This window comes from Hyla sarda, chromosome 2, assembly GCF_029499605.1.
Source record: "Hyla sarda isolate aHylSar1 chromosome 2, aHylSar1.hap1, whole genome shotgun sequence".
In the NCBI taxonomy this organism is placed as follows: Eukaryota; Metazoa; Chordata; class Amphibia; order Anura; family Hylidae; genus Hyla; species Hyla sarda.
The window spans coordinates 16,649,943-16,675,209 of NC_079190.1; the positions used below are offsets into that span (position 1 = coordinate 16,649,943).

Sequence of the window (25,267 nt, forward strand, 5' to 3'; positions counted from 1 at the left end):
CTATATACTCCATACACTAGTTATATACACTGTAGTGCAGCACATATCCCTATATACTCCATACACTAGTTATATATACTGTAGAGCAGCACATATCCCTATATACTCCATACACTAGTTATATATACTGTAGAGCAGCACATATCCCTATATACTCCATACACTAGTTATATACACTGTAGGGCAGCACATATCCCTATATACTCCATACACTAGTTATATACACTGTAGTGCAGCACATATCCCTATATACTCTATACACTAGTTATATATACACTGTAGAGCAGCACATATCCCTATATACTCCATACACTAGTTATATACCCTGCAGTACAGCACAGCCTAGTCCTGCTGAGAGTTGTAGTCCCCCAGGTAATAGACCGCCGTACAGGTAGACGCAGCGTCTGCATTGTGTGCAGAGTCGTAATGACGTCACATTTCCGGCCCCGCCCTCCTCCACCTGTCACACGGGGAGGGCTCCCGAGGATAGTCACCTGCGGGGCCCAGACACCCGCACATCGGAGCCGGGGCCACAGCGCTGCCAGCATGAGCATCATCGAGCACCGGAGCACGGGCAAGCAGGTCACCAGCCCCCTGCAGAGTGTGAGTACCGGCCGCACTACAACTCCCAGCATGTCCTCCCGATCACTGAGTAGTAATGTCTGCAGATCTCGTACGATCACCAGGGACAGCGGAGTCAGAGATGATTGTCAGCTCTTCAGACAAGACCCATGGGGAAGATTTATCCAATCCTGTTCCGAGGAAAAGGTGCCGAGTTGCCCATAGCAACCAATCAGATCGCTACTTTCACTTTTCATAGGCTTTTTCAAAAATGAAAGAAGTGATCTGATTGGTTGCTATGGGCAACTGGGCAGACAGGTTCTGATAAATCTCCCCCATAAAAGTAATGCTGATACCCCCCCCCCTGCTTACACAGTCCTCTATGGAGCCCCCCCCCTGCTTACACAGTCCTCTATGGAGCCCCCCCCCCTGCTTACACAGTCCTCTATGGAGCCCCCCCCCCCTTCTTACACAGTCCTCTATGGAGCCCCTCCCCCCCTTACACAGTCCTCTATGGAGCCCCCCGCTTACACAGTCCTCTATGGAGCCCCCCCCTGCTTACACAGTCCTCTATGGAGCCCCCCCCCCCTGCTTACACAGTCCTCTATGGAGCCCCCCCCCCCCTCCCTGCTTACACAGTCCTCTATGGAGCCCCCCCCCCCCTCCCTGCTTACACAGTCCTCTATGGAGCCCCCCCCTCCCTGCTTACACAGTCCTCTATGGAGCCCCCCCCTGCTTGCACAGTCCTCTATGGAGCGCCCCCCCCCCTGCTTACACAGTCCTCCTATGGAGCGCCCCCCCCCCCCCCCGCTTACACAGTCCTCTATGGAGCGCCCCCCCCCCCCACTTACAGTCCTCTATGGAGCGCCCCCCCCCCACTTACACAGTCCTCTATGGAGCCCCCCCCCTGCTTACATAGTCCTCTATGGAGCGCCCCCCTCCCGCTTACACAGTCCTCTATGGAGCCCTCCCCTCTGCTTACACAGTCCTCTATGGAGCCCCCCCTCCCCCCTGCTTACATAGTCCTCTATGGAGCCCCCCCCCCCCCCCCGCTTACAGAGTCCTCTATGGAGCCCCCCCCCCCTGCTTACACAGTCCTCTATGGAGCCCCCCCCCTGCTTACACAGTCCTCTATGGAGCCCCCCCCCTGCTTACACAGTCCTCTATGGAGCGCCCCCCCCCTGCTTACACAGTCCTCCTATGGAGCGCCCCCCCCCCCCCCGCTTACACAGTCCTCTATGGAGCGCCCCCCCCCACTTACAGTCCTCTATGGAGCGCCCCCCCCCACTTACACAGTCCTCTATGGAGCCCCCCCCCCCCTGCTTACATAGTCCTCTATGGAGCGCCCCCCTCCCGCTTACACAGTCCTCTATGGAGCCCTCCCCTCTGCTTACACAGTCCTCTATGGAGCCCCCCTCCCCCCTGCTTACATAGTCCTCTATGGAGCCCCCCCCCGCTTACAGAGTCCTCTATGGAGCCCCCCCCCCCCTGCTTACACAGTCCTCTATGGAGCCCCCCCCCCCCCCTGCTTACACAGTCCTCTATGGAGCCCCCCCCCCTGCTTACACAGTCCTCTATGGAGACCCCCCCCCCTCCCTGCTTACACTGTCCTCTATGGAGCCCCCCCCCCCTCCCTGCTTACACAGTCCTCTATGGAGCCCCCCCCCTGCTTGCACAGTCCTCTATGGAGCCCCCCCCCTGCTTACACAGTCCTCTATGGAGCCCCCCCCCCCTGCTTACACAGTCCTCTATGGAGCCTCCCCCCTGCTTACACAGTCCTCTATGGAGCCCCCCCCTGCTTACACAGTCCTCTATGGGGCCCTCCTCCTGCTTACACAGTCCTCTATGGAGCCCCCCCCCCCTGCTTACACAGTCCTCTATGGAGCCCCCCCTCCCTGCTTACACTGTCCTCTATGGAGCCCCCCCCCCATCCCTGCTTACACAGTCCTCTATGGAGCCCCCCCCCCCCCCGCTTACACAGTCCTCTATGGAGCCCCCCCCCCCCTGCTTACACAGTCCTCTATGGAGCCCCCCTCCCCTGCTTACACAGTCCTCTATGGAGCCCCCCCCCCCTGCTTACACAGTCCTCTATGGAGCCCCCCCCCCTGCTTACACAGTCCTCTATGGAGCCCCCCCCCCTGCTTACACAGTCCTCTATGGAGCCCCCCCCCTGCTTACACAGTCCTCTATGGAGCCCCCCCCCCCTGCTTACACAGTCCTCTATGGAGCCCCCCCCCCCCCTCTTACACAGTCCTCTATGGAGCCCCCCCCCCTCCCTGCTTACACAGTCCTCTATGGAGCCCCCCCCCCTCCCTGCTTACACAGTCCTCTATGGAGCCCCCCTCCCTGCTTACACAGTCCTCTATTGAGCTCCCCTCACTGCTTACACAGTCCTCTATGGAGCAGCCCTGCTTACTTAGTCCTCTATGGAGCCCCCCCCCCCCCCCCCTGCTTACACAGTCCTCTATGGAGCCCCCCCCCCCCCCGCTTACACAATCCTCTATGGAGCCCCCCCTGCTTATATAGTCCTCTATGGAGCCCCCCCCCCCTGCTTACACAGTCCTCTATAGAGCCCCCCCTGCTTACATAGTCCTCTAAGGAGCCCCCCCCCTGCTTACACAGCCCTCTATGGAGCCCCCCCTGCTTACATAGTCCTCTCTGGAGCCCCCCTGCTTACATAGTCCTCTATGGAGCCCCCCCCCCCCTGCTTACATAGTCCTCTATGGAGCCCCCCCCCTGCTTACACAGTCCTCTATGGAGCCCCCCCCCCCCCCGCTTACATAGTCCTCTATGGAGCCTCCCCCTGCTTACACAGTCCTCTATGGAGCCCCCCCCCTGCTTACACAGTCCTCTATGGAGCCCCCCCCCTGCTTACACAGTCCTCTATGGAGCCCCCCCCCTGCTTACACAGTCCTCTATGGAGCCCCTCCTGCTTACACAGTCCTCTATGGAGCCCCCCCCCTGCTTACACAGTCCTCTATGGAGCCCCCCCGCTTAAACAGTCTACTATGAAGCCCCCCTCCTGCTTACACAGTCCTCTATGGAGCCCCCCCCTCCTGCTTACACAGTCCCCTATGGAGCCCCCCCTCCCTGCTTAAACAGTCCACTATGGAGCCCCCCCCCTCCTGCTTACACAGTCCTCTATGGAGCCCCCCCTGCTTAAACAGTCCACTATGGAGCCCCCCCCCCCCTCCTGCTTACACAGTCCTCTATGGAGCCCCCCCCCCCCCCTCCTGCTTACACAGTCCTCTATGGAGCCCCCCCCTCCCTGCTTAAACAGTCCACTATGGAGCCCCCCCCCCCTCCTGCTTACACAGTCCTCTATGGAGCCCCCCCCCCCTCCTGCTTACACAGTCCTCTATGGAGCCCCCCCCCCTCCTGCTTACACAGTCCTCTATGGAGCCCCCCCTCCCTGCTTAAACAGTCCACCATGGAGCCCCCCCCCCTCCTGCTTACACAGTCCTCTATGGAGCCCCCCCCTCCTGCTTACACAGTCCTCTATGGAGCCCCCCCCCCCCCTCCCTGCTTAAACAGTCCACTATGGAGCCCCCCCTCCTACTTACACAGTCCTCTATGGAGCCCCCCCTCCTGCTTACATAGTCCTCTATGGAGCCCCCCCTCCCTGCTTAAACAGTCCACTATGGAGCCCCCCCCCCCTCCTGCTTACACAGTCCTCTATGGAGCCCCCCCCCCCCCTGCTTACACAGTCCTCTATGGAGCCCCCCCCCCTGCTTACACAGTCCTCTATGGAGCCCCCCCCCTGCTTACACAGTCCTCTATGGAGCCCCCCCCCCTGCTTACACAGTCCTCTATGGAGCCCCCCCCCTGCTTAAACAGTCCACTATGGAGCCCCCCCTCCTGCTTACACAGTCCTCTATGGAGGCCCCCACCTCCTGCTTACACAGTCCTCTATGGAGCCCCCCCCCCCTCCTGCTTACACAGTCCTCTATGGAGCCCCCCCCCCCTCCCTGCTTAAACAGTCCACTATGGAGCCCCCCCTCCTGCTTACACAGTCCTCTATGGAGCCCCCCCTCCTGCTTACATAGTCCTCTATGGAGCCCCCCCCTCCCTGCTTAAACAGTCCACTATGGAGCCCCCCCCCCCTCCTGCTTACACAGTCCTCTATGGAGCCCCCCCCCCTGCTTACACAGTCCTCTATGGAGCCCCCCCCTGCTTACACAGTCCTCTATGGAGCCCCCCCCTGCTTACACAGTCCTCTATGGAGCCCCCCCCCCTGCTTAAACAGTCCACTATGGAGCCCCCCCTCCTGCTTACACAGTCCTCTATGGAGGCCCCCACCTCCTGCTTACACAGTCCTCTATGGAGCCCCCCCCCTCCTGCTTACACAGTCCTCTATGGAGCCCCCCCCCCCTGCTTACACAGTCCTCTATGGAGCCCCCCCTGCTTAAACAGTCCACTATGGAGCCCCCCCTCCTGCTTACACAGTCTTCTATGGAGCCCCCCCCCTCCTGCTTACACAGTCCTCTATGGAGCCCCCCCCTCCCTGCTTAAACAGTCCACTATGGAGCCCCCCCTCCTGCTTACACAGTCCTCTATGGAGCCCCCCCCCCCCCCCTGCTTACCCAGTCCTCTATGGAGCCCCCCCCCCCTGCTTACACAGTCCTCTATGGAGCCCCCCCCCCATAGAAAAATTTGGTGGAAAGGTGGAAAAATTTAAAATGGAAATTCTACATACTTTGTTTTTTCTCCCTCATTAATATCAGTGGAAAACGCCAGACAGTGCCTAGTCCGTAACTATGTAAGCCATAAAAATAAGGTCCCCCCCCCAGACATTGTCAGACATTGGTTCTGTTATTTGCTCAAAATATGGCACTGTTACGTATGCTGTGTTCGGGACACTGCGTGGCGGTATTGAGTGGCACGGAATGGCTGTGTTATTGGCTCATCATATGGCACTATAATGTGTGCTGGGTTCTGAACACTGTGTGGCGGCATTGTCAAAAGGGTACTCCGCTGCTCAGCGTTTGGAACAGACTGTTCCGAACTCTGGAGCCGGCGACGGGAGCTCGTGATGTCATATCCCTGCCCCCTCATTATATCACGCCCCGCCCCCTCAATGCAAGTCTATGGGAGGGGGCGTGACAGCCGTCACGCCCCCTCCCATAGACTTGCATTGAGGGGTGGGGCGTGATGTCACAAGGGGTGGGGCTATGACGTCACTAGCTTCCTTTCACAGCGTTCGGAACAGTTTGTTCCAAACACTGAGCAGCGGAGTACCCCTTTAAGCACAGAATGGCTATTATATGCTCATAATATGGCACTATTATGTATGCTCTGTTTGGCGGTATTTTATGGCACGGAATGGCTCTGTTATTGGCTCATGATATGGCACTATTATATATGCTTTGTTTGGCGGTATTGTATGGCACAGAATGGCTCTGTTTATTGGCTCATGATATGGCACTATTATGTATGCTCTGTTTGGCGGTATTGTATGGCAGGGAATGGCTCTGTTATTGGCTCATGATATGGCACTATTATGTATGCTCTGTTTGGCGGTATTGTATGGCAGGGAATGGCTCTGTTATTGGCTCATGATATGGCACTATTATGTATGCTCTGTTTGGCGGTATTGTATGGCACAGAATGGCTCTGTTATTGGCTCATGATATGGCACTATTATATATGCTCTGTTTGGCGGTATTGTATGGCACAGAATGGCTCTGTTATTGGCTCATGATATGGCACTATTATATATGCTCTGTTTGGCGGTATTGTATGGCACGGAATGGCTCTGTTATTGGCTCATGATATGGCACTATTATGTATACTGTGTGGCGGTATTGTATGGCAGGGAATGGCTCTTATTGGCTCATGATATGGCACTATTATGTATACTGTGTGGCGGTATTGTATGGCAGGGAATGGCTCTGTTATTGGCTCATGATATGGCACTATTATGTATACTGTGTGGCGGTGTAGTTTAACCACAGCATTATAGATATATACGTGTTAGTGTAGGAGTTGTGATTTCCCTTGGGAGAGTCCACCCTCGCACTATTTGCTGCTGGCTTTTCCCGTGAGTTCACTACAATAGTGCGTGTAATGAGGCGCTCATCCATTCATCGGCGGCTCTGGGAGTGGAAACTATCTCAGCTATGGCGGCAAGTTATGTGTTGACTGTCCTTTGGGGGGAGGGTTGTAGTCCCATAATTCCTCCGCTACCTGTTTCCCCTACGGTACAAGGATATGGCTGAGGTCACGGATAATTGAGTACCCCTCGGAAATATTAACATTTGGGATGGGAAACATCCCATTTCCCAGGGGACACTGCTTCTGTAACTTTATAGCAGTATTATATACTGTGGGCCATGTTCTCTATAAGACTAGCGTCATATGTTTATGGCAGTGTTTACCAATCAGGGTGCCTCCAGCTGTTGCAAAACTACAACTCCCAGCATGCCCGGACAGCCACACATCCACCATTTGTATTTTGATCTACTTGCTTCTCAGCTTAAATTCAAAAACGAACAGGTTGTTATTATACATTTTGTTCAAAAAGTACAAGCCCATTCACCACGTCAAGGCCTCCTAGTCAGAGTGGGTCCCTGACCTGACACTGGCGTAGTGCTGGGCGGTGACCACTGCCTCCGAGACACCATGCCCGCAGGGGGAACGACCCAGTGGCCAGGCAGCCCCACTACTGCCCGACCAAGTCCCTGGCTCCGGGCCGCACCACCCCACAGACAAAGCATCTCAGAAACAATGGCCGCCGCAGAGAACCACACCAGTGTGAAACCTACCATGTGCTCCCTTATAGTAGTTATATTCTTGTATATAGGAGCAGTATTATAGTAGATATATTCTTGTATATAGGAGCAGTATTATAGTAGTTATATTCTTGTATATAGGAGGCAGTATTATAGTAGTTATATTCTTGTATATAGGAGCAGTATTATAGTAGTTATATTCTTGTATATAGGAGCAGTATTATAGTAGTTATATTCTTGTATATAGTAGCAGTATTATAGTAGTTATATTCTTGTATATAGGAGACGTATTATAGTAGTTATATTCTTGTATATAGGAGCAGTATTATAGTAGTTATATTCTTGTATATAGGAGCAGTATTATAGTAATTATATTCCTGTATATAGGAGCAGTATTATAGTAGTCATATTCCTGTATATAGGAGCAGTATTATAGTAGTTATATTCTTGTATATAGGAGGCAGTATTATAGTAGTTATATTCTTGTATATAGGAGGCAGTATTATAGTAGTTATATTCTTGTATATAGGAGCAGTATTATAGTAGTTATATTCTTGTATATAGGATTAGGAGCAGTATTATAGTAGTTATATTCTTGTATATAGGAGGCGGTATTATAGTAGTTATATTCTTGTATATAGGAGGCGGTATTATAGTAGTTATATTCTTGTATATAGGAGGCGGTATTATAGTAGTTATATTCTTGTATATAGGAGGCAGTATTATAGTAGTTATATTCTTGTATATAGGAGGCGGTATTATAGTAGTTATATTCTTGTATATAGGAGCAGTATTATAGTAGTTATATTCTTGTATATAGGAGCAGTATTATAGTAGTTATATTCTTGTACATATGATCAGTATTATAGTAGTTATATTCTTGTATATAGGAGCAGTATTATAGTAGTTATATTCTTGTATAAGGCAGTATTATAGTAGTTATATTCTTGTATATAGGAGCAGTATTATAGTAGTTATATTCTTGTATATAGGAGGCAGTATTATAGTAGTTATATTCTTGTATATAGGAGCAGTATTATAGTAGTTATATTCTTGTATATAGGAGCAGTATTATAGTAGTTATTAGGGATCGACAGATATCGTTTTTTTAGGGCCGATACCGATACTGATAATCGGTGCAGGTTAGGGCCGATAGCCGATAACTTATACCGATATTCCGGTATAAGTTATCGGCTATTTCACCCCCTGCGACACCGCTACAGATCATTGATTTGAAGCGGGCGCTTTAAATCAATGATCTGCAGTGGCTTTTGCGGGGCCATAGGCCGCCGCCGCCGCCAACCACCCGCTTCTCTCCCCCCTACCTGTCAGGGTGGTCCGGGCCATCCCTCCTGTAGTGTCCGGGGGCGTTCCGGGTGAAGAGTGAACCGGTCCGGGCTGTCCTTCTTCTCCGGCGGTCATCTTCTCCACTCCGGGCAGGCTCCGGCCTAGTACGCTGCATAGACGCCGCTGCGCAGTGACGCCCGTGCGCAGCGACTCACCTGACGTCACGGCGTAGCCTCGTCTATGCAGCGTACTAGGCCGGAGCCTGCCCGGAGTGGAGAAGAGGACCGCCGGAGAAGAAAGGACAGCCCGGACCGGTTCACTCTTCACCCGGAACGCCCCCAGACACTACAGGATGGATGGATGGCCCCGTACCACCCCGATTACGGGTAAGTTTAATTTTTTTATTGACTCGGAGGGTGGGGGAGGGGCCCGACCGGTATATCGGCATGGGCAAAAATCCCATACCGGTATACCGCCCAGCATCACGGTGGGGGGTGGGGTGCGGTGGGTCGGGGGTGCGGTTCGGGGGGGTGGCGATTGCGGTGGGGGCGGTGCAGGGGGCGGGGCATTATTGGCTTATCGGCAAGGTAATTGCCGATACCGATAATGCCCAAAATCGTGATTATCGGCCGATAATATCGGCCATACAGATAATCGGTCGGATCCCTAGTAGTTATATTCTTGTATATAGGAGGCGGTATTATAGTAGTTATATTCTTGCATATAGGGGCAGTATTATAGTAGTTATATTCTTGTATATAGGAGCAGTATTATAGTAGTTATATTCTTGTATATAGGAGACCGTATTATAGTAGTTATATTCTTGTATATAGGAGACCGTATTATAGTAGTTATATTCTTGTATATAGGAGACAGTATTATAGTAGTTATATTCTTGTATATAGGAGCAGTATTATAGTAGTTATATTCTTGTATATAGGAGCAGTATTATAGTAGTTATATTCTTGTATATAGGAGCAGTATTGTAGTAGTTATATTCTTGTATATAGCAGGCAGTATTATAGTAGTTATATTCTTGTATATAGGAAGCAGTATTATAGTAGATATATTCTTGTATATAGGAGCAGTATTATAGTAGTTATATGCTTGTACATAGGCGGCAGTATTATAGTAGTAATATTCTTGTATATAGAAAGCAGTATTATAGTAGATATATTCTTGTATATAGGAGCAGTATTATAGTAGTTATATTCTTGTATATAGCAGGCAGTATTATAGTAGTTATATTCTTGTATATAGGAAGCAGTATTATAGTAGATATATTCTTGTATATAGGAGCAGTATTATAGTAGTTATATGCTTGTACATAGGCGGCAGTATTATAGTAGTAATATTCTTGTATATAGAAAGCAGTATTATAGTAGATATATTCTTGTATATAGGAGCAGTATTATAGTAGTTATATGCTTGTACATAGGAGGCAATTTTTATTGTGAAAACAAACAAAATTACAATTAACATAAATTCTTACAATGCAAAACAAAAATAACAAGCATTGTACACACAATGACTACTCAACTAGAGTATGTACAGAGTAATATTAAACTTAGAAAGTCCACATTTGCTGGAAAAGGAAAAACACAAAAAAATTAATAAAATAACATGACATCATCTGTGTTAAACCAAAGAGACATTCCTCCATAATTTCCCATTATTTTGGTTCCTCCGTATCTCTAATGACTTTACCCACTGGAGCTCGGACATGATCTGTCTTACTGCTGTGTTGTGATGGAATGGCTCATTGTGTATGGACACTCTAGTTCTCATGTGCCAATGGTAATATTTAATGATTGTTATAATTATGTACATTGTCTCTCTGTCTACAGTCCTGTTACTGGATGGTACAGCATATATGATGTCAGGATACGTCAGGTTCTGCAGTAATGGGATGTTCAGCTTACTGGACACTTCTTCCCATATCCTCCTCCCGGCCCTGCAGTCAGATATAAAATGCTCCATGGTCTCCTCCTGCTGACAACCCAGAGGACAGTTCCTATCTGAGACACTTAGATATTTCAGGTTACCCCTGACAAAGAGCCTCCCATGGAGCTACAGCCAAGCTATGTCAAAGAATTTTGCGGGGAGTCGTTTCCCATTGAGGAACTTAAGACTTTCCTGTAAAGTGCTGGTCACACAGTCCCTCAAGGCAAGTGGAGAGCAGAAGAAAGCCCTACAAACCCTTACGTATAGATCCTTCCTTGGCTTACTCTCTATATAGGACTTCTCAATGCGCCATCTCTTCAGACATCTGAGCCCGTATTCCAGGTACGGGGGGAGGTAGTCACGCGTCCATCTCCCCCTCTTGAGACTGCCGCCTCGCACCCAAGACTCTGCAAAAGGCAATATCCAGTCCCTGATACTATTCGCCCACAGAGAGCTGTTTGAGTCCATGCAACCAAAATTAACTCTTAGAAACATGGAGTCAAAGAACACCCTTGGATTCAGCATATCCAACCCACCCTCTCTCCTCTGTAGGTAGGTGACCCCTCTTTTTATCAGGTTCAACCTGTTCCCCCAGAACATTTGGAAGAACAGGCTAAAGAGCCGAGCAGAGAAAGATTCTGGCAAAGGAAAAACAACAGAGACATACAAAAAGACAGGGACCAGGTAAGTCTTCAACATTTTAACCCTTTCTCTATAGGTCAGCCTCCAGTTCTTCCATCGCTGAACCTTTGCATTTCCGGCTTCCAACTTCTCTTCCCAATTTAATTTGGCGTTATCGTCCCTCCCGAATTTGACCCCTAGGATTTTAATATAGGAGGAGGCTCTCACAAATTGGGGCAGATCAAAGTCTGGATCAGAATCAGATATCCAGAGAGCTTGACTCTTCTCAAGGTTGACCAGAGACCCTGAGGCCTCCGAGTAACTTCTGATGGCCGCAGACAACATCTCCACCTCACGAGGCTCAGATATCACTACAGTCACATCATCCGCATAGGCAACAACACTCAGGGGCAGGCAGTGGGGGACCGGCACCCCCTGAAAACCACACTCCTGCAGTGACCTCAGAAACGGGTCTAAGGCAAACACATACAGCAGCGGACTCAGTGGGCAACCTTGTCTCACCCCCGCCTCAACCCTGAAGGTGTCACCCTGCCAACCATTGATCAGAGGAAAGCTCTCAGCCTCACAATACAAAGTCTTCAGCCAATCGATGAATTGTCCCGGAATACCGTACTTTGACAAAGTGGCCCATAGATACTCGTGATCTACTCTGTCAAAGGCTTTAGCCTGGTCAAGACTCACAACATATCTCCCACACCTCAGGGCTTTACATCTCTCAAACATCTCCCTTATGGAGATCACTGCCCCAGAGATGTTCCGCCCTTTTACTGTGCCATACTGACAGCCTGCCAACAGTGCCGGGGACAGACAAACTAACCTAGAAAACAGGATTTTTGCCAGAATCTTCCTGTCGACATTCAAGAGGGCAATCGGCCTCCAGTTCTTGATGTCACTCGGCTCTTTACCTTTAGACAGCAGAATCAGCGAGGACACTCTCATGGATGGAGGCATCAGGTGACTTTCTAGACAATTTGTGTAAACATCCACGAGGATTGGGGCCAAGAGGTCTCTGAATGTCTTATAGAATTCTGCTGTTATCCCATCCGGACCTGGTGCCTTCTTCAGATGTAACTTATCAATGGTCTCTTTGACCTCCGCCACCGTCAATTCTGCTGTCAAAGGAGAAAAGTCCAAATCATTAGTATCAGGGAGCGGAGTTGTCTCCAAGAATTGGGTCATCTTGCCTCTATCCAAAACCTTCCTCTGAAACAAGTCAGCATAGTACGATCTCACCACCCCCAGGATACCCTCCCGAGATTCCTGCAAAACACCCTGGGAGTCAGTGAGACCGGTGACAGATTTATTTGCCACCCGCTCCCGGCAATTCTCAAAGGGATCAGGAGACCCTAAGGACCCATAATCCCGTTCAAGAACCAGGGAGGTATACCTGCTGTACTGATACTGCCTTATCTCAGATTTCAGCCGGTCAATCCTTTGTTGGTCCCCACCCGCCGAATACAGTGACTCCAATTCTTTCCGCAGCTTGAGATACTGGCCATACTTACTCTTCCCCTTTATAACTGACAGTCTCTTTAAGAGGGTTCTGATCTCATCCTTGACATCCTCCCACCAGGCGGCCATATCATCATAGAAGTCCACCCTCTCTAGTTGACCCTGTATAAGAGAGTGAACCTGTCTCTGTACAGAAGGATCCTCTAATAGACTGGAATTCAGTCTCCACAACCCTCTACCTGTCTCAGGACACCGTGTGACACCCAAACAAAAATATAAGGCCAGATGGTCAGAATAAGGGACGATCTTCTCATCCTTCTCACCAATCGTCTCTGTAGGACTAACCAGAGCTAAGTCTATACGACTACTTCTTCCACCACAAAAATAGGTATACTTTGCCTTCCGACCACCCTGCACAAACACATCTGACAACCCGGCCTGTAGAATGATTTGGTTTAAGACCTTGGAGTCTCGTGTCAGAGGTCTATTAGAGGATCTGTCACTAGTTGTTCTGGAGGCATTAAAATCTCCAGCCAAGATGACGGGGACAGACGTGAAGAGATATGGCTTCACTTCATTATAAAGGTTAACCCTTTCAGTCACTGTCTGTGAACCATAGATATTAATGAGTCGGAGCCTTCTACCCCGAATAGTAACTTCTAGCATTAGGCACTTTCCCATCAATACCTCTGTCAGCCTATGTACAGTTACATCATTGGTGGTAAAGAGGATAGAGACCCCGCCACTTGGTTCCACAGCCAGTGACCAAAAGGATGGACCAGACCGCCATTCACGCTCTGCTTCACGTAACAGTCCTTGAGTATTTAAACGTGTCTCCTGTAAGAAGAAGATGTCAGCATCAATAGACTTTAGATGGTCATATACGACGTGTCTGGTCCTCCTCACTCTGACACTGTTCACATTACTGGAGAACACTTTAAGGGTAAAGTCGGCCATCATAACAAAGGAAAGAAGAAAGTGCAGAGATGTCACCCCCATCATCACAGATCTGAGTCCGAGCCCTCCTGCTGACCACCTGTTTCCATGTCCGATTCGGACAGACGTTTATCCCGTGGGGGTCTCCTTTTTGTGGGGGGATCACCCTCTTGGTCCTCATTAAATTCATCTACCACTCGCTTCAACTCCCTCTCCATCTCTTCCTCAGCGTCTGACTCTGACAACACACTGTACCTATTTGTGATGGTCATTACACCTGACCCGGGGTCTACTTTCTTTTTGGAGGGCTTTTGGACAGTGGTCCATCCCTCCTCAGGCTTACGGCTGGTTTTGTCTTTTTTCCGTCTCTTCTGCGGATTTATTGATGCTGGGGCGGAAGAAGACATGGCCACAACCTGCTCAGTGACCTCCCTGTTCCCCTCAGTGGCTCCTGGCTGGGACTGGTCGGGCACTGTGTCACCAATATTGTCACCCATATTGTCACCCCTAGTGTCACCTACAGTGTCACCCATATTGTCACCCCTAGTGTTATGCTGAGGCTCGGGTTGTGTCACTGCTGACCCTGACACCAATGTTTCCCCCTCCAGGTCCTCTGCCCCCTCCAGCAGGTCCTCTTCACGGAAGTCCTTACAGATGTTATGCCAGGCCTCAGGACAGTCCCTGTGGGAGTGACCGGTCTTACCACAGAGGTTGCAGCGGATGTTCTGGCAGGTGGCGCTGACATGGCCGATCTCCCCACATAAATTACACTTCACCAGGGTGCAGACACTCGCGATATGACCGGTCTTCCCACACTTGAAGCATTTTCTGGGCTGACCTGCATAGAAACAAACCCCTTTCTCCCGACCAATGAAAAATGAATTGGGCAGATGTTGGGTAATGTTATTAATCTGCCGTAACTTCACCAGGACCTTCCACCCGCCCGTCCATATGCCGTCCTCATCCCTGGTCTTAGTCAGGTCTGACATTAGGTCACAGTGCCTTTTTAACCATACAACAATATCCTGGGGGGGACAGACTCGTTCCAGAATATAATGGTGACATTCGCTGTGTCCGGTCTGGAGATGGGGACAAAGCTGAACTTATTCCAGCCATCAGCATCTCTCACCCAGGTGACATGGGCCCAGAAGCGGTCCAGGTCGGAAATGAGTTTGAAGCTGACGTCATAGCCCTGCCTGTCAGGAAGGTTTATCACTGCCAGGATGTTAGATGGCAGGAAGCCCATTTGGTGGCACAGAAGTTCACGGACCACAAACCTCCTGTCAGGCAGCTCCTCCTTGGCCCCTCTATGTCTGAACCTGACCACGTTCCTCCTCTTGAAAGCCTGACCCGTGTAGTTTACATTAGACATGAATGGTGACCCACGACTCCAGGCATTACCAGAGGAGGCGCCACTACTTCTACCCTCCTGCTGTACTTGGGGGCGCTGTGATGGCTGCTGACCAGCCGTACTAGGGGGGTCTGACACTTGTGTGACTAAAGGGGGTAGTGTTGTCCATCAGACTGTACAGCCCCCTCCCCACCATCAACCTCTATACTCTGGGGGTCACAAGCCTCTGAAGGCTGAACTAATGGTGGACCTGACCCCAGAGATGACCCCAGATCCCACACAGACTGTGAAGCGCTCCCCTCTGCAGACACATTATCAGTAATATCACATACAGTCATATCAGTGCAGTCACTGGCAGTATGATCCTGCACTACAGAGCCCAGCAAGCCCTGCAGAGCCATGTCCTGTGAACTCTCTGCTGCACTGCTGCCTTCAGGTAAGAGTCCACAGTCCTGCTGCGCTCTACTGCCCCCAGGGGCTTGTGGTGACTGCACTACTGTTACAGAGTTACCTTCAGGTATGTGTCCATAGTCTTGCTTCACCGTGCTGACTGCTGGGACTTGTGGTACCTCTGGAGGAGTCTCTGCAGGTCTCTGATGTTGCTGGACGCTTGCTTCTGCTTGTCTGTACAAATCCCCTTTCTCAAAAGGGAAGCTGGCTGGTCTGAGGAGTGGTCTTGCACAGGACTGCTGGATGTCCTCTTGTCTTGTACAGGACTGCTGGGTGTCCCCTGGTGAGGCTGTAGACTTGGGTTCAGCAGTAGATGTAGATGACTTTGTTGCTGGTCTTTCCTTATATCCCTCAAATCGCTGCTGGTTTCTGAAGGTCTCAGCGACTGGTCCCATCTGGTCCAATACGTCCTCCATGTCCTGCACAGTGTCAGCGAGCTGCACAGCGAGGGAGCTCAGCTTCTTATCATGTACAGCATGGTTATTGGGGTTTGCTGCCTTTAGTTTGTATATACAGTCTATTTGTTTCTGCAGCTGTAACTTTGTCTTTTTTAAAGTCTCAAGTCTCTTTACCAGAGCTGGGATCTGCTCGGCCAAACACAGTTCAGGCGCCCGCTGAGTATTGGGGGGCCGTGCTGGTGGGGTACTCACAGGACTCTGCTTCTGAGGGGGCATCTGTCTCGGTGCGGCTGTGGTCACTGCTGCGGGGTCACAATCTCCAGACTGGGGACTGGGCCCCTGGTTCTTCTCAGTGACCGCACTTGTGGCCCCCTGAAGCCTTCCTGGTGTATTCACTCTGGTCCCCTCTGGCGTGCTTGTAACTTTTGCGCTGCTCCCGCTCCCGTATCGTGTGCGGTCAGACCGTATCAGGACAGGCTGCTGCAGATTCTCCTGCATGGTCTGCTTCTCCAGGGATGTTCTCCTCTGTCTGACTGCAGGAGGGGTGGATTGTACCTGCAGCCATTACCTTACTTGATGATTCCTTCTTTAGTTCCACAGCTTTCTTTTCATCTGTGCTTCTTGCTGCACCAGAACTGACAACATTCTGAACATTTCTCACATCCATAGAAACTTTAGGATTTTCATCCATGGATTGTGGTGTCTGGGGATTAATTCCCAGAATAGGCCGAGAAGCCTGGGCCTTGCTTGGGGAGCTTCCCCACCCAGGGTGGCCCCTCCCTGGGCTTTCTCCAGACATCAGGAGAGCTACACACACACAACCTCTCAGCTAGGAGGCAGTATTATAGTAGTTATATTCTTGTATATAGGAGCAGTATTATAGTAGTTATATTCTTGTATATAGGAGCAGTATTATAGTAGTTATATTCTTGTATATAGGAGCAGTATTATAGTAGTTATATTCTTGTATATAGGAGCAGTATTATAGTAGTTGTATTGTTGTATATAGGAGCAGTATTATAGTAGTTATATTCTTGTATATAGGAGCAGTATTATAGTAGTTATATTCTTGTATATAGGAGCAGTATTATAGTAGTTATATTCTTGTACATAGGAGCAGTATTATAGTAGTTATATTCTTGTATATAGGAGCAGTATTATAGTAGTTATATTGTTGTATATAGGAGCAGTATTATAGTAGTTATATTCTTGTATATAGGAGCAGTATTATAGTAGTTATATTCATGTATATAGGAGCAGTATTATAGTAGTTATATTGTTGTATATAGGAGCAGTATTATAGTAGTTATATTGTTGTATATAGGAGCAGTATTATAGTAGTTATATTCTTGTATATAGGAAGCAATATTATAGTAGTTATATTCATGTATATAGGCGCAGTATTATAGTAGTTATATTGTTGTATATAGGAGCAGTATTATAGTAGTTATATTCTTGTGCATAGGAGCAGTATTATAGTAGTTATATTCTTGTATATAGGAGCAGTATTATAGTAGTTATATTCTTGTATATAGGAGCAGTATTATAGTAGTTATATTCTTGTATATAGGGAGCAGTATTATAGTAGTTATATTCTTGTATAAAGGAGCAGTATTATAGTAGTTATATTCTTGTACACAGGAGGCAGTATTATAGTAGTTATATTCTTGTATATAGAAGCAGTATTATAGTAGTTATATTCTTGTATATAGGGAGGAGTATTATAGTAGTTATATTCTTGTATATAGGGAGCAGTATTATATTAGTTATATTCTTGTATATAGGGAGCAGTATTATAGTAGTTATATTCTTGTATATAGAAGCAGTATTATAGTAGTTATATTCTTGTATATAGGAGCAGTATTATAGTAGTTATATTCTTGCATATAGGAGTAGTATTATAGTAGTTATATTCTTGTATATAGGAGCAGTATTATAGTAGTTATATTCTTGTATATAGGAGCAGTATTATAGTAGTTATATTCTTGTATATAGGAAGGAGTATTATAATAGTTATATTCTTGTATATAGTAGCAGTATTATAGTAGTTATATTCTTGTATATAGGGAGGAGTATTATAGTAGTTATATTCTTGTATATAGGAGGCAGTATTATAGTAGTTATATTCTTGTATATAGGAGCAGTATTATAGCAGTTCTATTCTTATATATAGGAGCAGTATTATAGTAGTTATATTCTTGTATATAGGAGGCAGTATTATAGTAGTTATATTCTTGTATATAGGAGCAGTATTATTGTAATTATATTCTTGTATATAGGAAGCGGTATTTTAGTAGTTATATTCTTGTATATAGGAAGCGGTATTTTAGTAGTTATATTCTTGTATATAGGAGCAGTATTATAGTAGTTATATTCTTGTATATAGGGGCAGTATTATAGTAGTTATATTCTTGTATATAAGGGCAGTATTATAGTAGTTATATTCTTGTACATAGGGGCAGTATTATAGTAGTTATATTCTTGTATATAGGGGCAGTATTATCATAGTTATATTCTTGTACATTCTTGACTACACATCTTTATCATTATGGTGTCTGAAATGCTTCTTTTCTCTGCAGATGTCACCTGTTGTGCAGCTGAATATTGGCGGTGAGATCTACACGACAACTATCGGAACATTGAAGAAGTATCAAGGCTCCAAACTTTTTGAGATGTTTAATGGGCAACCCAAGCTGCGCACCGACGCTGAGGGGAGGTTCTTTATCGACCGGGAGGGGAAATATTTCCGCTACATTCTGGAGTTCTTACGTTCCGGACAGGTACCCACTCAGCACGTCCAAGAAGTCTACAAGGAGGCCTTGTTCTACGAAATCGAGTCATTGGTGAAGAAGCTGGAGGAAACCCCGCAGATCTTCGGGGAACAGGTGGGCAGGAAGCAGTTCCTCGCCCGGGTGCCCAATTACAGCGAGAACATCGAGGTGATGATCCGCATTGCCAGGGCGGAGGTGGTGGCCTCGCGATACTCCAACGTCATCATCTGCATCGTGAGGACCGACGAGGACGCGTCCAAGTGTCACGACGCCCTGAACACCCTCGACATGGACAAGGAGTCCGTGGTCAAGTTCGGACCTTGGAAAGCATCTCCGGGAATCCCTGACCTGCTCGACTGTATCAGAGCGGACATTGAGGACAAAGGATACAAAGTCTCGTACTCTCCTCACGTGGCCGACAAGGGGTTCCGATTTAAATCCTATGACTTTTTTTACAAGTTTGTATTCACATGGTGGTAACCAAAAAAGAAGAAAAAATTTAAAATGAAATTTCCAGCACTGAAGTAGACACCGGTGGTATATACGTGTATTCAGGATTGGTTCCCCTTTTACCATTGAAAGAGCATTTTATTGTGCTTTTTGTCACCCCCTGGGTTGTACGCTGCCATGAAGAGTAGGGAGGAAGAAGTAGGAACTGTTCGTAGCACCTGTGATGATTCGGACAAACGAAAGTAGAATGTTTTCTATAGCCGTACTAATATAGTACTGCACCCTTACTGCCAAATCCTTCCCGTTATGGACAAAAATCTAACTGATAGAAGAGAATGAATTCACTTAAATGCTGCCCCCTACAGGCAACACTTTTATAATGGCTCACATGGATCCATTAGGCCACCAGAGATCCAGAGGGTGGAGTTAGGACCATGCAGACTGCATTGTCGTCCCCATAGGCCAGCATTTGGTTGGGGAAACGCTTCCATAGACAGCAATGCATTTTTAGCGGATGCGCTGAAAAAATGTGTGTACATGTTCTAGCATCATCAGAACACAGACTGTCCGGGTAGATATTCCGTAGTGTGAACCCGGCCCTAAGGGTATCTTCACATATCTATATATTCAGCAAATTTTCTGCTGAAGGATTTTCTCATTGATTTACCAGCAGAAAATATGCAGCATATATATATATATATATATATAGATAGATAATATATACAGCAGCACACTGTTAGCACAAAGATACAGATAAAACATTAAATGCTATATAGGTATAATGCAAAAAGTGAAAAAGTGAGGTACTTAGCTCACAATTTGGCGGCCAAATAGTTTGGACCATCCCACCACGGTAAGGTGACCTCATTGGGACGGACCCTACACTGTGAATATGCCTCTGTGCAATCAGTTAAACAGGCATTGCAAGGTCTGAGACATCCGCACCTTATACAGCACCTAATAGAGGTGGGTGGGGTGCAGAAGCCAACATGGAGGCAGCCACTCCCCCATATGTGTAACACAAAAAAGGATAAGTTGGGCAGCACATACTGATACCGAAACTACGGAATTTCCGCCCGCGGAGATTCCAGTGCAGCAGCCTCCTATTGTTTTTAAATGGGATTCCGCTACACTGGTGTACGCTGCGGAAATTGCACTTCCGGACGTACGGCAGAATACTGCACGTACTGGCCCTCATTTTACTATTGCAAACCTGACATCTTTTGTCAGGTTGTGCGCCAGATTCTGGCGCATTGTGCCAGAATTGAGAAAAACCCCGACTAAGGCTGGGTTCACACCACGTTTTGTTAAATACGGTTCCCGTTTACGGCTGGGAGGAGGGGGGCGGGGCTTAATCACGGCGCCCGCACTCAGCCGTATTCGGGAACCGTATTTAATGTATGTCTATGAGCCGACCGGAGTGAACCGCAGCCTCCGGTCGGCTTCGTTTTCGGCCATATGCGGTTTCCCTACCGCAGGCAAAAACGTGGTCGACCGCGTTTTTGCCTACGGTCGGGAAACCTCATACGGCCGAAAACGAAGCCGACCGGAGGCTGCGGTTCACTCCGGTCGGCTCATAGACATACATTAAATACGGTTCCCGTATACGGCTGAGTGCAGGCGCCGCGATTAAGCCCCGCCCCCCTCCTCCCAGACGTATACGGGAACCGTATTTAACAAAACGTGGTGTGAACCCAGCCTAACTGTCCAATTTGCTAAGAGAACCCAGAAAAGGGGCGTGGTTGTTGGGAATAGGGGGCGTGGTCGCCGGTAAGGGGCGTGTTCCCGACATTTTCACAAAAAAACTACATATTTACTAAGGTTTCCACAGAAAATGTGGTGGATTTGAGCTGAGGAAAACCAGACAGATCAGAGCGGGTGTAAAAAAAAAAAAAAAAAAAAGCAAAATGTAGGGAAAGTGGAAAATGTAGGGAAACCTTAGTAAATAACGTGGAAAATAAATTGTAGGGAATTAAAACCCACAAAGAAACCTACACAACACTCTTAGTAAATAAGGGCCACTGTACCCTAAAAGGGTATTTCCAGAGTTATACACTATGCACAGGATAGGGTAGTGATCTCCAACCTGCGGACCTCCAGATTTTGCAAAACTACAACTCCCAGAATGCCCGGACAGCTGTCCGGGCATGCTGGGAGTTGTAGTTTTACAATAGTAGCAATAATCTCAGTGAATTACACCAGTGGTCTCCAGACTGGGCCTGCAAAACTACAACTCCCAGCATGCCTGGACAGCCGTTGGCTGTCCAGGCATGCTGGGAGTTGTAGTTTTGCAACATCTGGAGGGCCACAGTTTGGAGACAACTGGAATAGGACATAACACACTGATCGGTGGGACCCCCACTGATCTACACAACAACACAGGGCTATGTTGAAAAGCACAACAGGGTGACAATTTCTAAAATAATTGCTCTCACTCCTGGAGGGGGGAGATATATATATATAAATTGTTTTTTTTTGTTTGTTTGTTTTTTTTTAAATCAACTGGTGCCAGAAAGTTAAACAGATTTGTGAATGACTTCTATTAAAAAATCTTTACCCTTCCAGTACTTTTTGGCAGCTGTATGCTACAGAGGAAGTTCTTTTCTTTTTGAATTTTCTTTCTGTCTGTCCACAGTGCTCTCTGCTGACACCTCTCCCCGGCCCTCAATGCAAGTCTATGGCAGGGGGCGTGACGGCAGTTACGCCCCCTCCCATAGACTTGCATTGAGGGGGCGGGGTGTGAAGTCACGAGGGGTGTGGCGGGGCTATGACATCACAAGATGCCAGCTCCAGCGTTCGCAACAGTTTGTTCCAAGCGCTGAGCAGCGGAGTACCCCTTTAATAGGTCTGAAGAAGATCCGTTGTGGATCGAAATGTCACTTTTGTTATAAGGATTTGCTAATAAAAATTTACTCCTGGAGGAGGGGAGCTATCTATATTTCTCAAGTGCCTTTTCTAAAAATATGTGACCAAAAGAAAAAAAAATATCCTCAGTAAAAAAAAAAAAAAATTTTTTTTTTTTTTAGTTTATATAATGCATTCCTTTTTATTTAGTAAATAAAAGGAAAAAAATTAATTTAGTAAATAAAAGGAAATACAAAATTGATATTGCTGCATTGACAACCTGTACTATAGAATTAGTACACTATTTATCCTGCACAGTAAATGCCAAAAAAGACCCCACCAGTATAGCTTTTTCCCATCATTAAAGGGGTACTCCGGTGGAAAACTTTATTTTATTTTATATATTTTTTTAAATCAACTGGTGCCAGAAAGTTAAACAGATTTGTAAATGACTTCTATTAAAAAATCTTAAAATGGACAGAGGTGTCAGCGGAGAGCACTGTACTCGTGATGTCAGCAGAGAGCTCTGTGTTCCAAAAAGAAAATAATTTCCTCTTTAGTATTTAGCAGCTAATAAGTACTGGAAGGATTAAGATTTTTTAATAGAAGTAATTTACAAATCTGTTTAACTTTCTGGCAGCAGTTGATTTAAAAAAAAAGTTTTCCATCGGAGTACCGCTTTAATCTTTGCAAAAGAGGAAGTAAAAAAATAATCAAAAAGTCCTATAAACTCCAAAATGGTATTGAGGAAGAAGTAATAATGCTGTGGGACTCATTGTGAGCACGGGTTGTCTGGTTTATATTAAAAAAATTTTTTTTATTTTTTTTTAAACTTGATTTTCAAATACTCTTTAAGGGTAGGGTCACACATGCCTTATTTTGCTGCTGCTTATTTTCCTACCCATTAACCCCTTAAGGACCAGGCCAATTTTATTTATGCGTCTTTCATTTTTTCCTCCTCGCCTTCTAAAATCCACAACTCTTCTATATTTCCATTCTCAGACCCATATAAGGGCTTGTTTTTTGCGTGACCAATTGTACTCTGTAATGACCTCCCTCATTTTACCCTAAAATGTATGATAAACCCAACAAAATATTTTTGTGTAAGGAAATTTAAACGGAAATCGCAATTTTTTTTTGGGGGGGGGGGGGTTCGTTTTCACGCTGAACACTTTACGGTAAAAATTAGATGTTTTCTTTATTTTGTGGGTCAATACGATTAAATTGATCTCCGTGTTTACTACTGTCTATTACTGTACTGCTTTTAAAAAATCTCGAACTTTTCCATATATGTGACTTTTCGATCGATTTTTTATTTTTATTTTTATTATTTTTTTTTTTTACAATGTGATGTGACCAAAAAGCAGAAGTTTTGTACTTTTTTTTTTTCTTATTTACGTTTTACACAATTCACTGTATGGGATAATTAACGTTTGCATTTTTATAGTTATGACATTTACGCACGCAACAATACCAAATATGATTAAAAAATTTTTACGCTTTTTTGATCATAATGGGGAAAAGGGGTGATTTAAGTTCTGACATTTACATACGCAACAATACCAAATATGTTTTTTTTATTTTTACGCTTTTTTTATTATAATGGGAGGGAAAAGGAGTGATTTTTATCTTTATTGGGGGAGAGGCTTTTTAAAAAAAAAAAATTCCCTTGTAAAACAAAACTTTTTTTTTTTACACTTTTTTAATGCCTATAGGGGACTATTTATAGCAATCATCAGATTGCTAATACTTTTCAGTACTATGCATAGGCATAGCACTGATTTGCTCTGGTCTGCTGGAAGTCATAGCCGTGACGTAAATGTACGGCGCTGTGCGTGAAGTTACTCGCTGCAGCGCCGTTTATTTACGGTGCATGTCCTTAAGGGGTTAAAGCCAATGGATAGCAAAATTGGCTTGCAGAAAATATGCAGCAAAATACAGCACCTGTGACCCTACCCTAAGGGTATATTCACAAACACCGGATCCGCAATTGCAGATTTTACTTCACACATCTTTTATTTTTGCTGCAGATTTGGTGCCCATTGACTTCAATGGGTAGCAATATGTCAGTGTGAACTGACCCTGAGGCTGTATTCACACATACAGTATCCTGTGCATATTTGAAGCTGCAGAGTTCAATGTAAACTAAATGATTGAACACAGCTTCAAATACGCAGCTTCATATATGCGCAGGGTACTGTACGTACTGTCCGGGCATGTTGGGAGTTGTAGTTTTGCAACATCTGGAGGTCCGCAGGTTGGAGACCACTGGTATAGATAGACCATGTTCACACGGCAGAATTTCTGAGCGGAATCCAACAGAAAAATTCAGATCAAAAATTCCCTTGCAGCAGATAATTTCTTCCAAAAACAGCGCCACCCCTCTCTTCAGGTTGTGTGTAGCATTACAACGTTTCTCCATTTACTGCAATGGAACTGAGCTGCAATACCACACACAACCCCAGGACAAGAGTGGCGCTGTTTTTGGACGAAGTCAGCTCTGTTTTTTCTATTCCTGGATAACCCCATTCATATTAATGGGATGTAATGCTTCATTTTCCCTGTGGGGGCACTGTAGGGAAAATGAACACTTCCTCTGTTACAGCGCTCACCCTACGACCAGCTTCCAGAAGAACCAATCTGACAAAAAGGGGACGTGAGAGTACCCCTGTAACTTTGACTTTTAGTTGTGTATGTAGTTACTTAGGGCATGTTTACATATGTTTTTATGCTGCTTTTATTTTTAGGGCAGCTTTGCCTCCTTTTTTGTAAAACCATTGTCTGTTCTGTCTACCCCCTCAAAACCCAGAGGAAAATCTGTGTCACATGTGGTTTTTGTGCCAATATTCAAATTATAGTATGAAGTTTTAGGTACGTTCCTACCGGTTGTAGCCCCCCTTTAGGCTGGGTTCACACCACGTTTTTGCAGTACAGTTTTTTATCAGGGTTTTGATAAAAAAAAAAAAACGGATTCCTCAAAACCTGACTAAACTGTATCAAAACGTGTGTACAAAGTTTTATCTGTATACGGTTTTAAAAATGATGTCTGGTTGCATCCATTTTTTAAGAAAAAAAAAGTAGACGTTTTGAACTTTTCACTCCATTATGAATAAAGTTTCACTTGTTTGATTGAAATTCCATGAAAAAAAACGGTGCAAAGTAAAAAAAAAACGTATGGTGAAAACCGGATGGAACCGTACGCACATACAGGTCTGTACGGTTCCCATTGACTCCCATGTTAAAAAAAAAAAAAAAATAGTTATATGGGTTAATACGGTTTTTCCCCCACGGACCAAAAACCGTGGTAGGACACGGTTTTCTGTCCAGAAAAAAAAAAAGTAAAAAAACGTGTGGTTTTTAAAATGGAGACACCCGTAAACAATATGGTGCATACGGTTTGGAATGGAAAGTCTATGGCCACGGTTTGCTGTACGGTTGCATAGGTTTTTA

General features: G+C 46.4%; 1 protein-coding gene across 1 annotated transcript; it reads left to right on the top strand.

The window, feature by feature from the left end:
- Positions 1–448: 448 nt before the first annotated feature.
- On the top strand, positions 449–20,262 carry KCTD14 (potassium channel tetramerization domain containing 14). The gene is made up of 2 exons (XM_056560306.1): positions 449–603; positions 18,332–20,262. Exons 1-2 carry the CDS (start codon positions 547–549, stop codon positions 19,001–19,003), a joined length of 729 nt encoding a protein of 242 aa, XP_056416281.1. The 5' UTR covers positions 449–546; the 3' UTR covers positions 19,004–20,262.
- The last annotated feature ends 5,005 nt before the right edge of the window (positions 20,263–25,267 follow it).

What these genes read in the sequence shown, in the direction of transcription:
- KCTD14 (XM_056560306.1), top strand. Translation starts at nt 547, where the DNA reads ATGAGCATCATCGAGCACCGGAGCACGGGCAAGCAGGTCACCAGCCCC. An exon ending in TCACCAGCCCCCTGCAGAGT is followed by an intron (nt 604 to 18,331) that starts GTGAGTACCGGC and finishes TTTTCTCTGCAG; the next exon opens with ATGTCACCTGTTGTGCAGCT.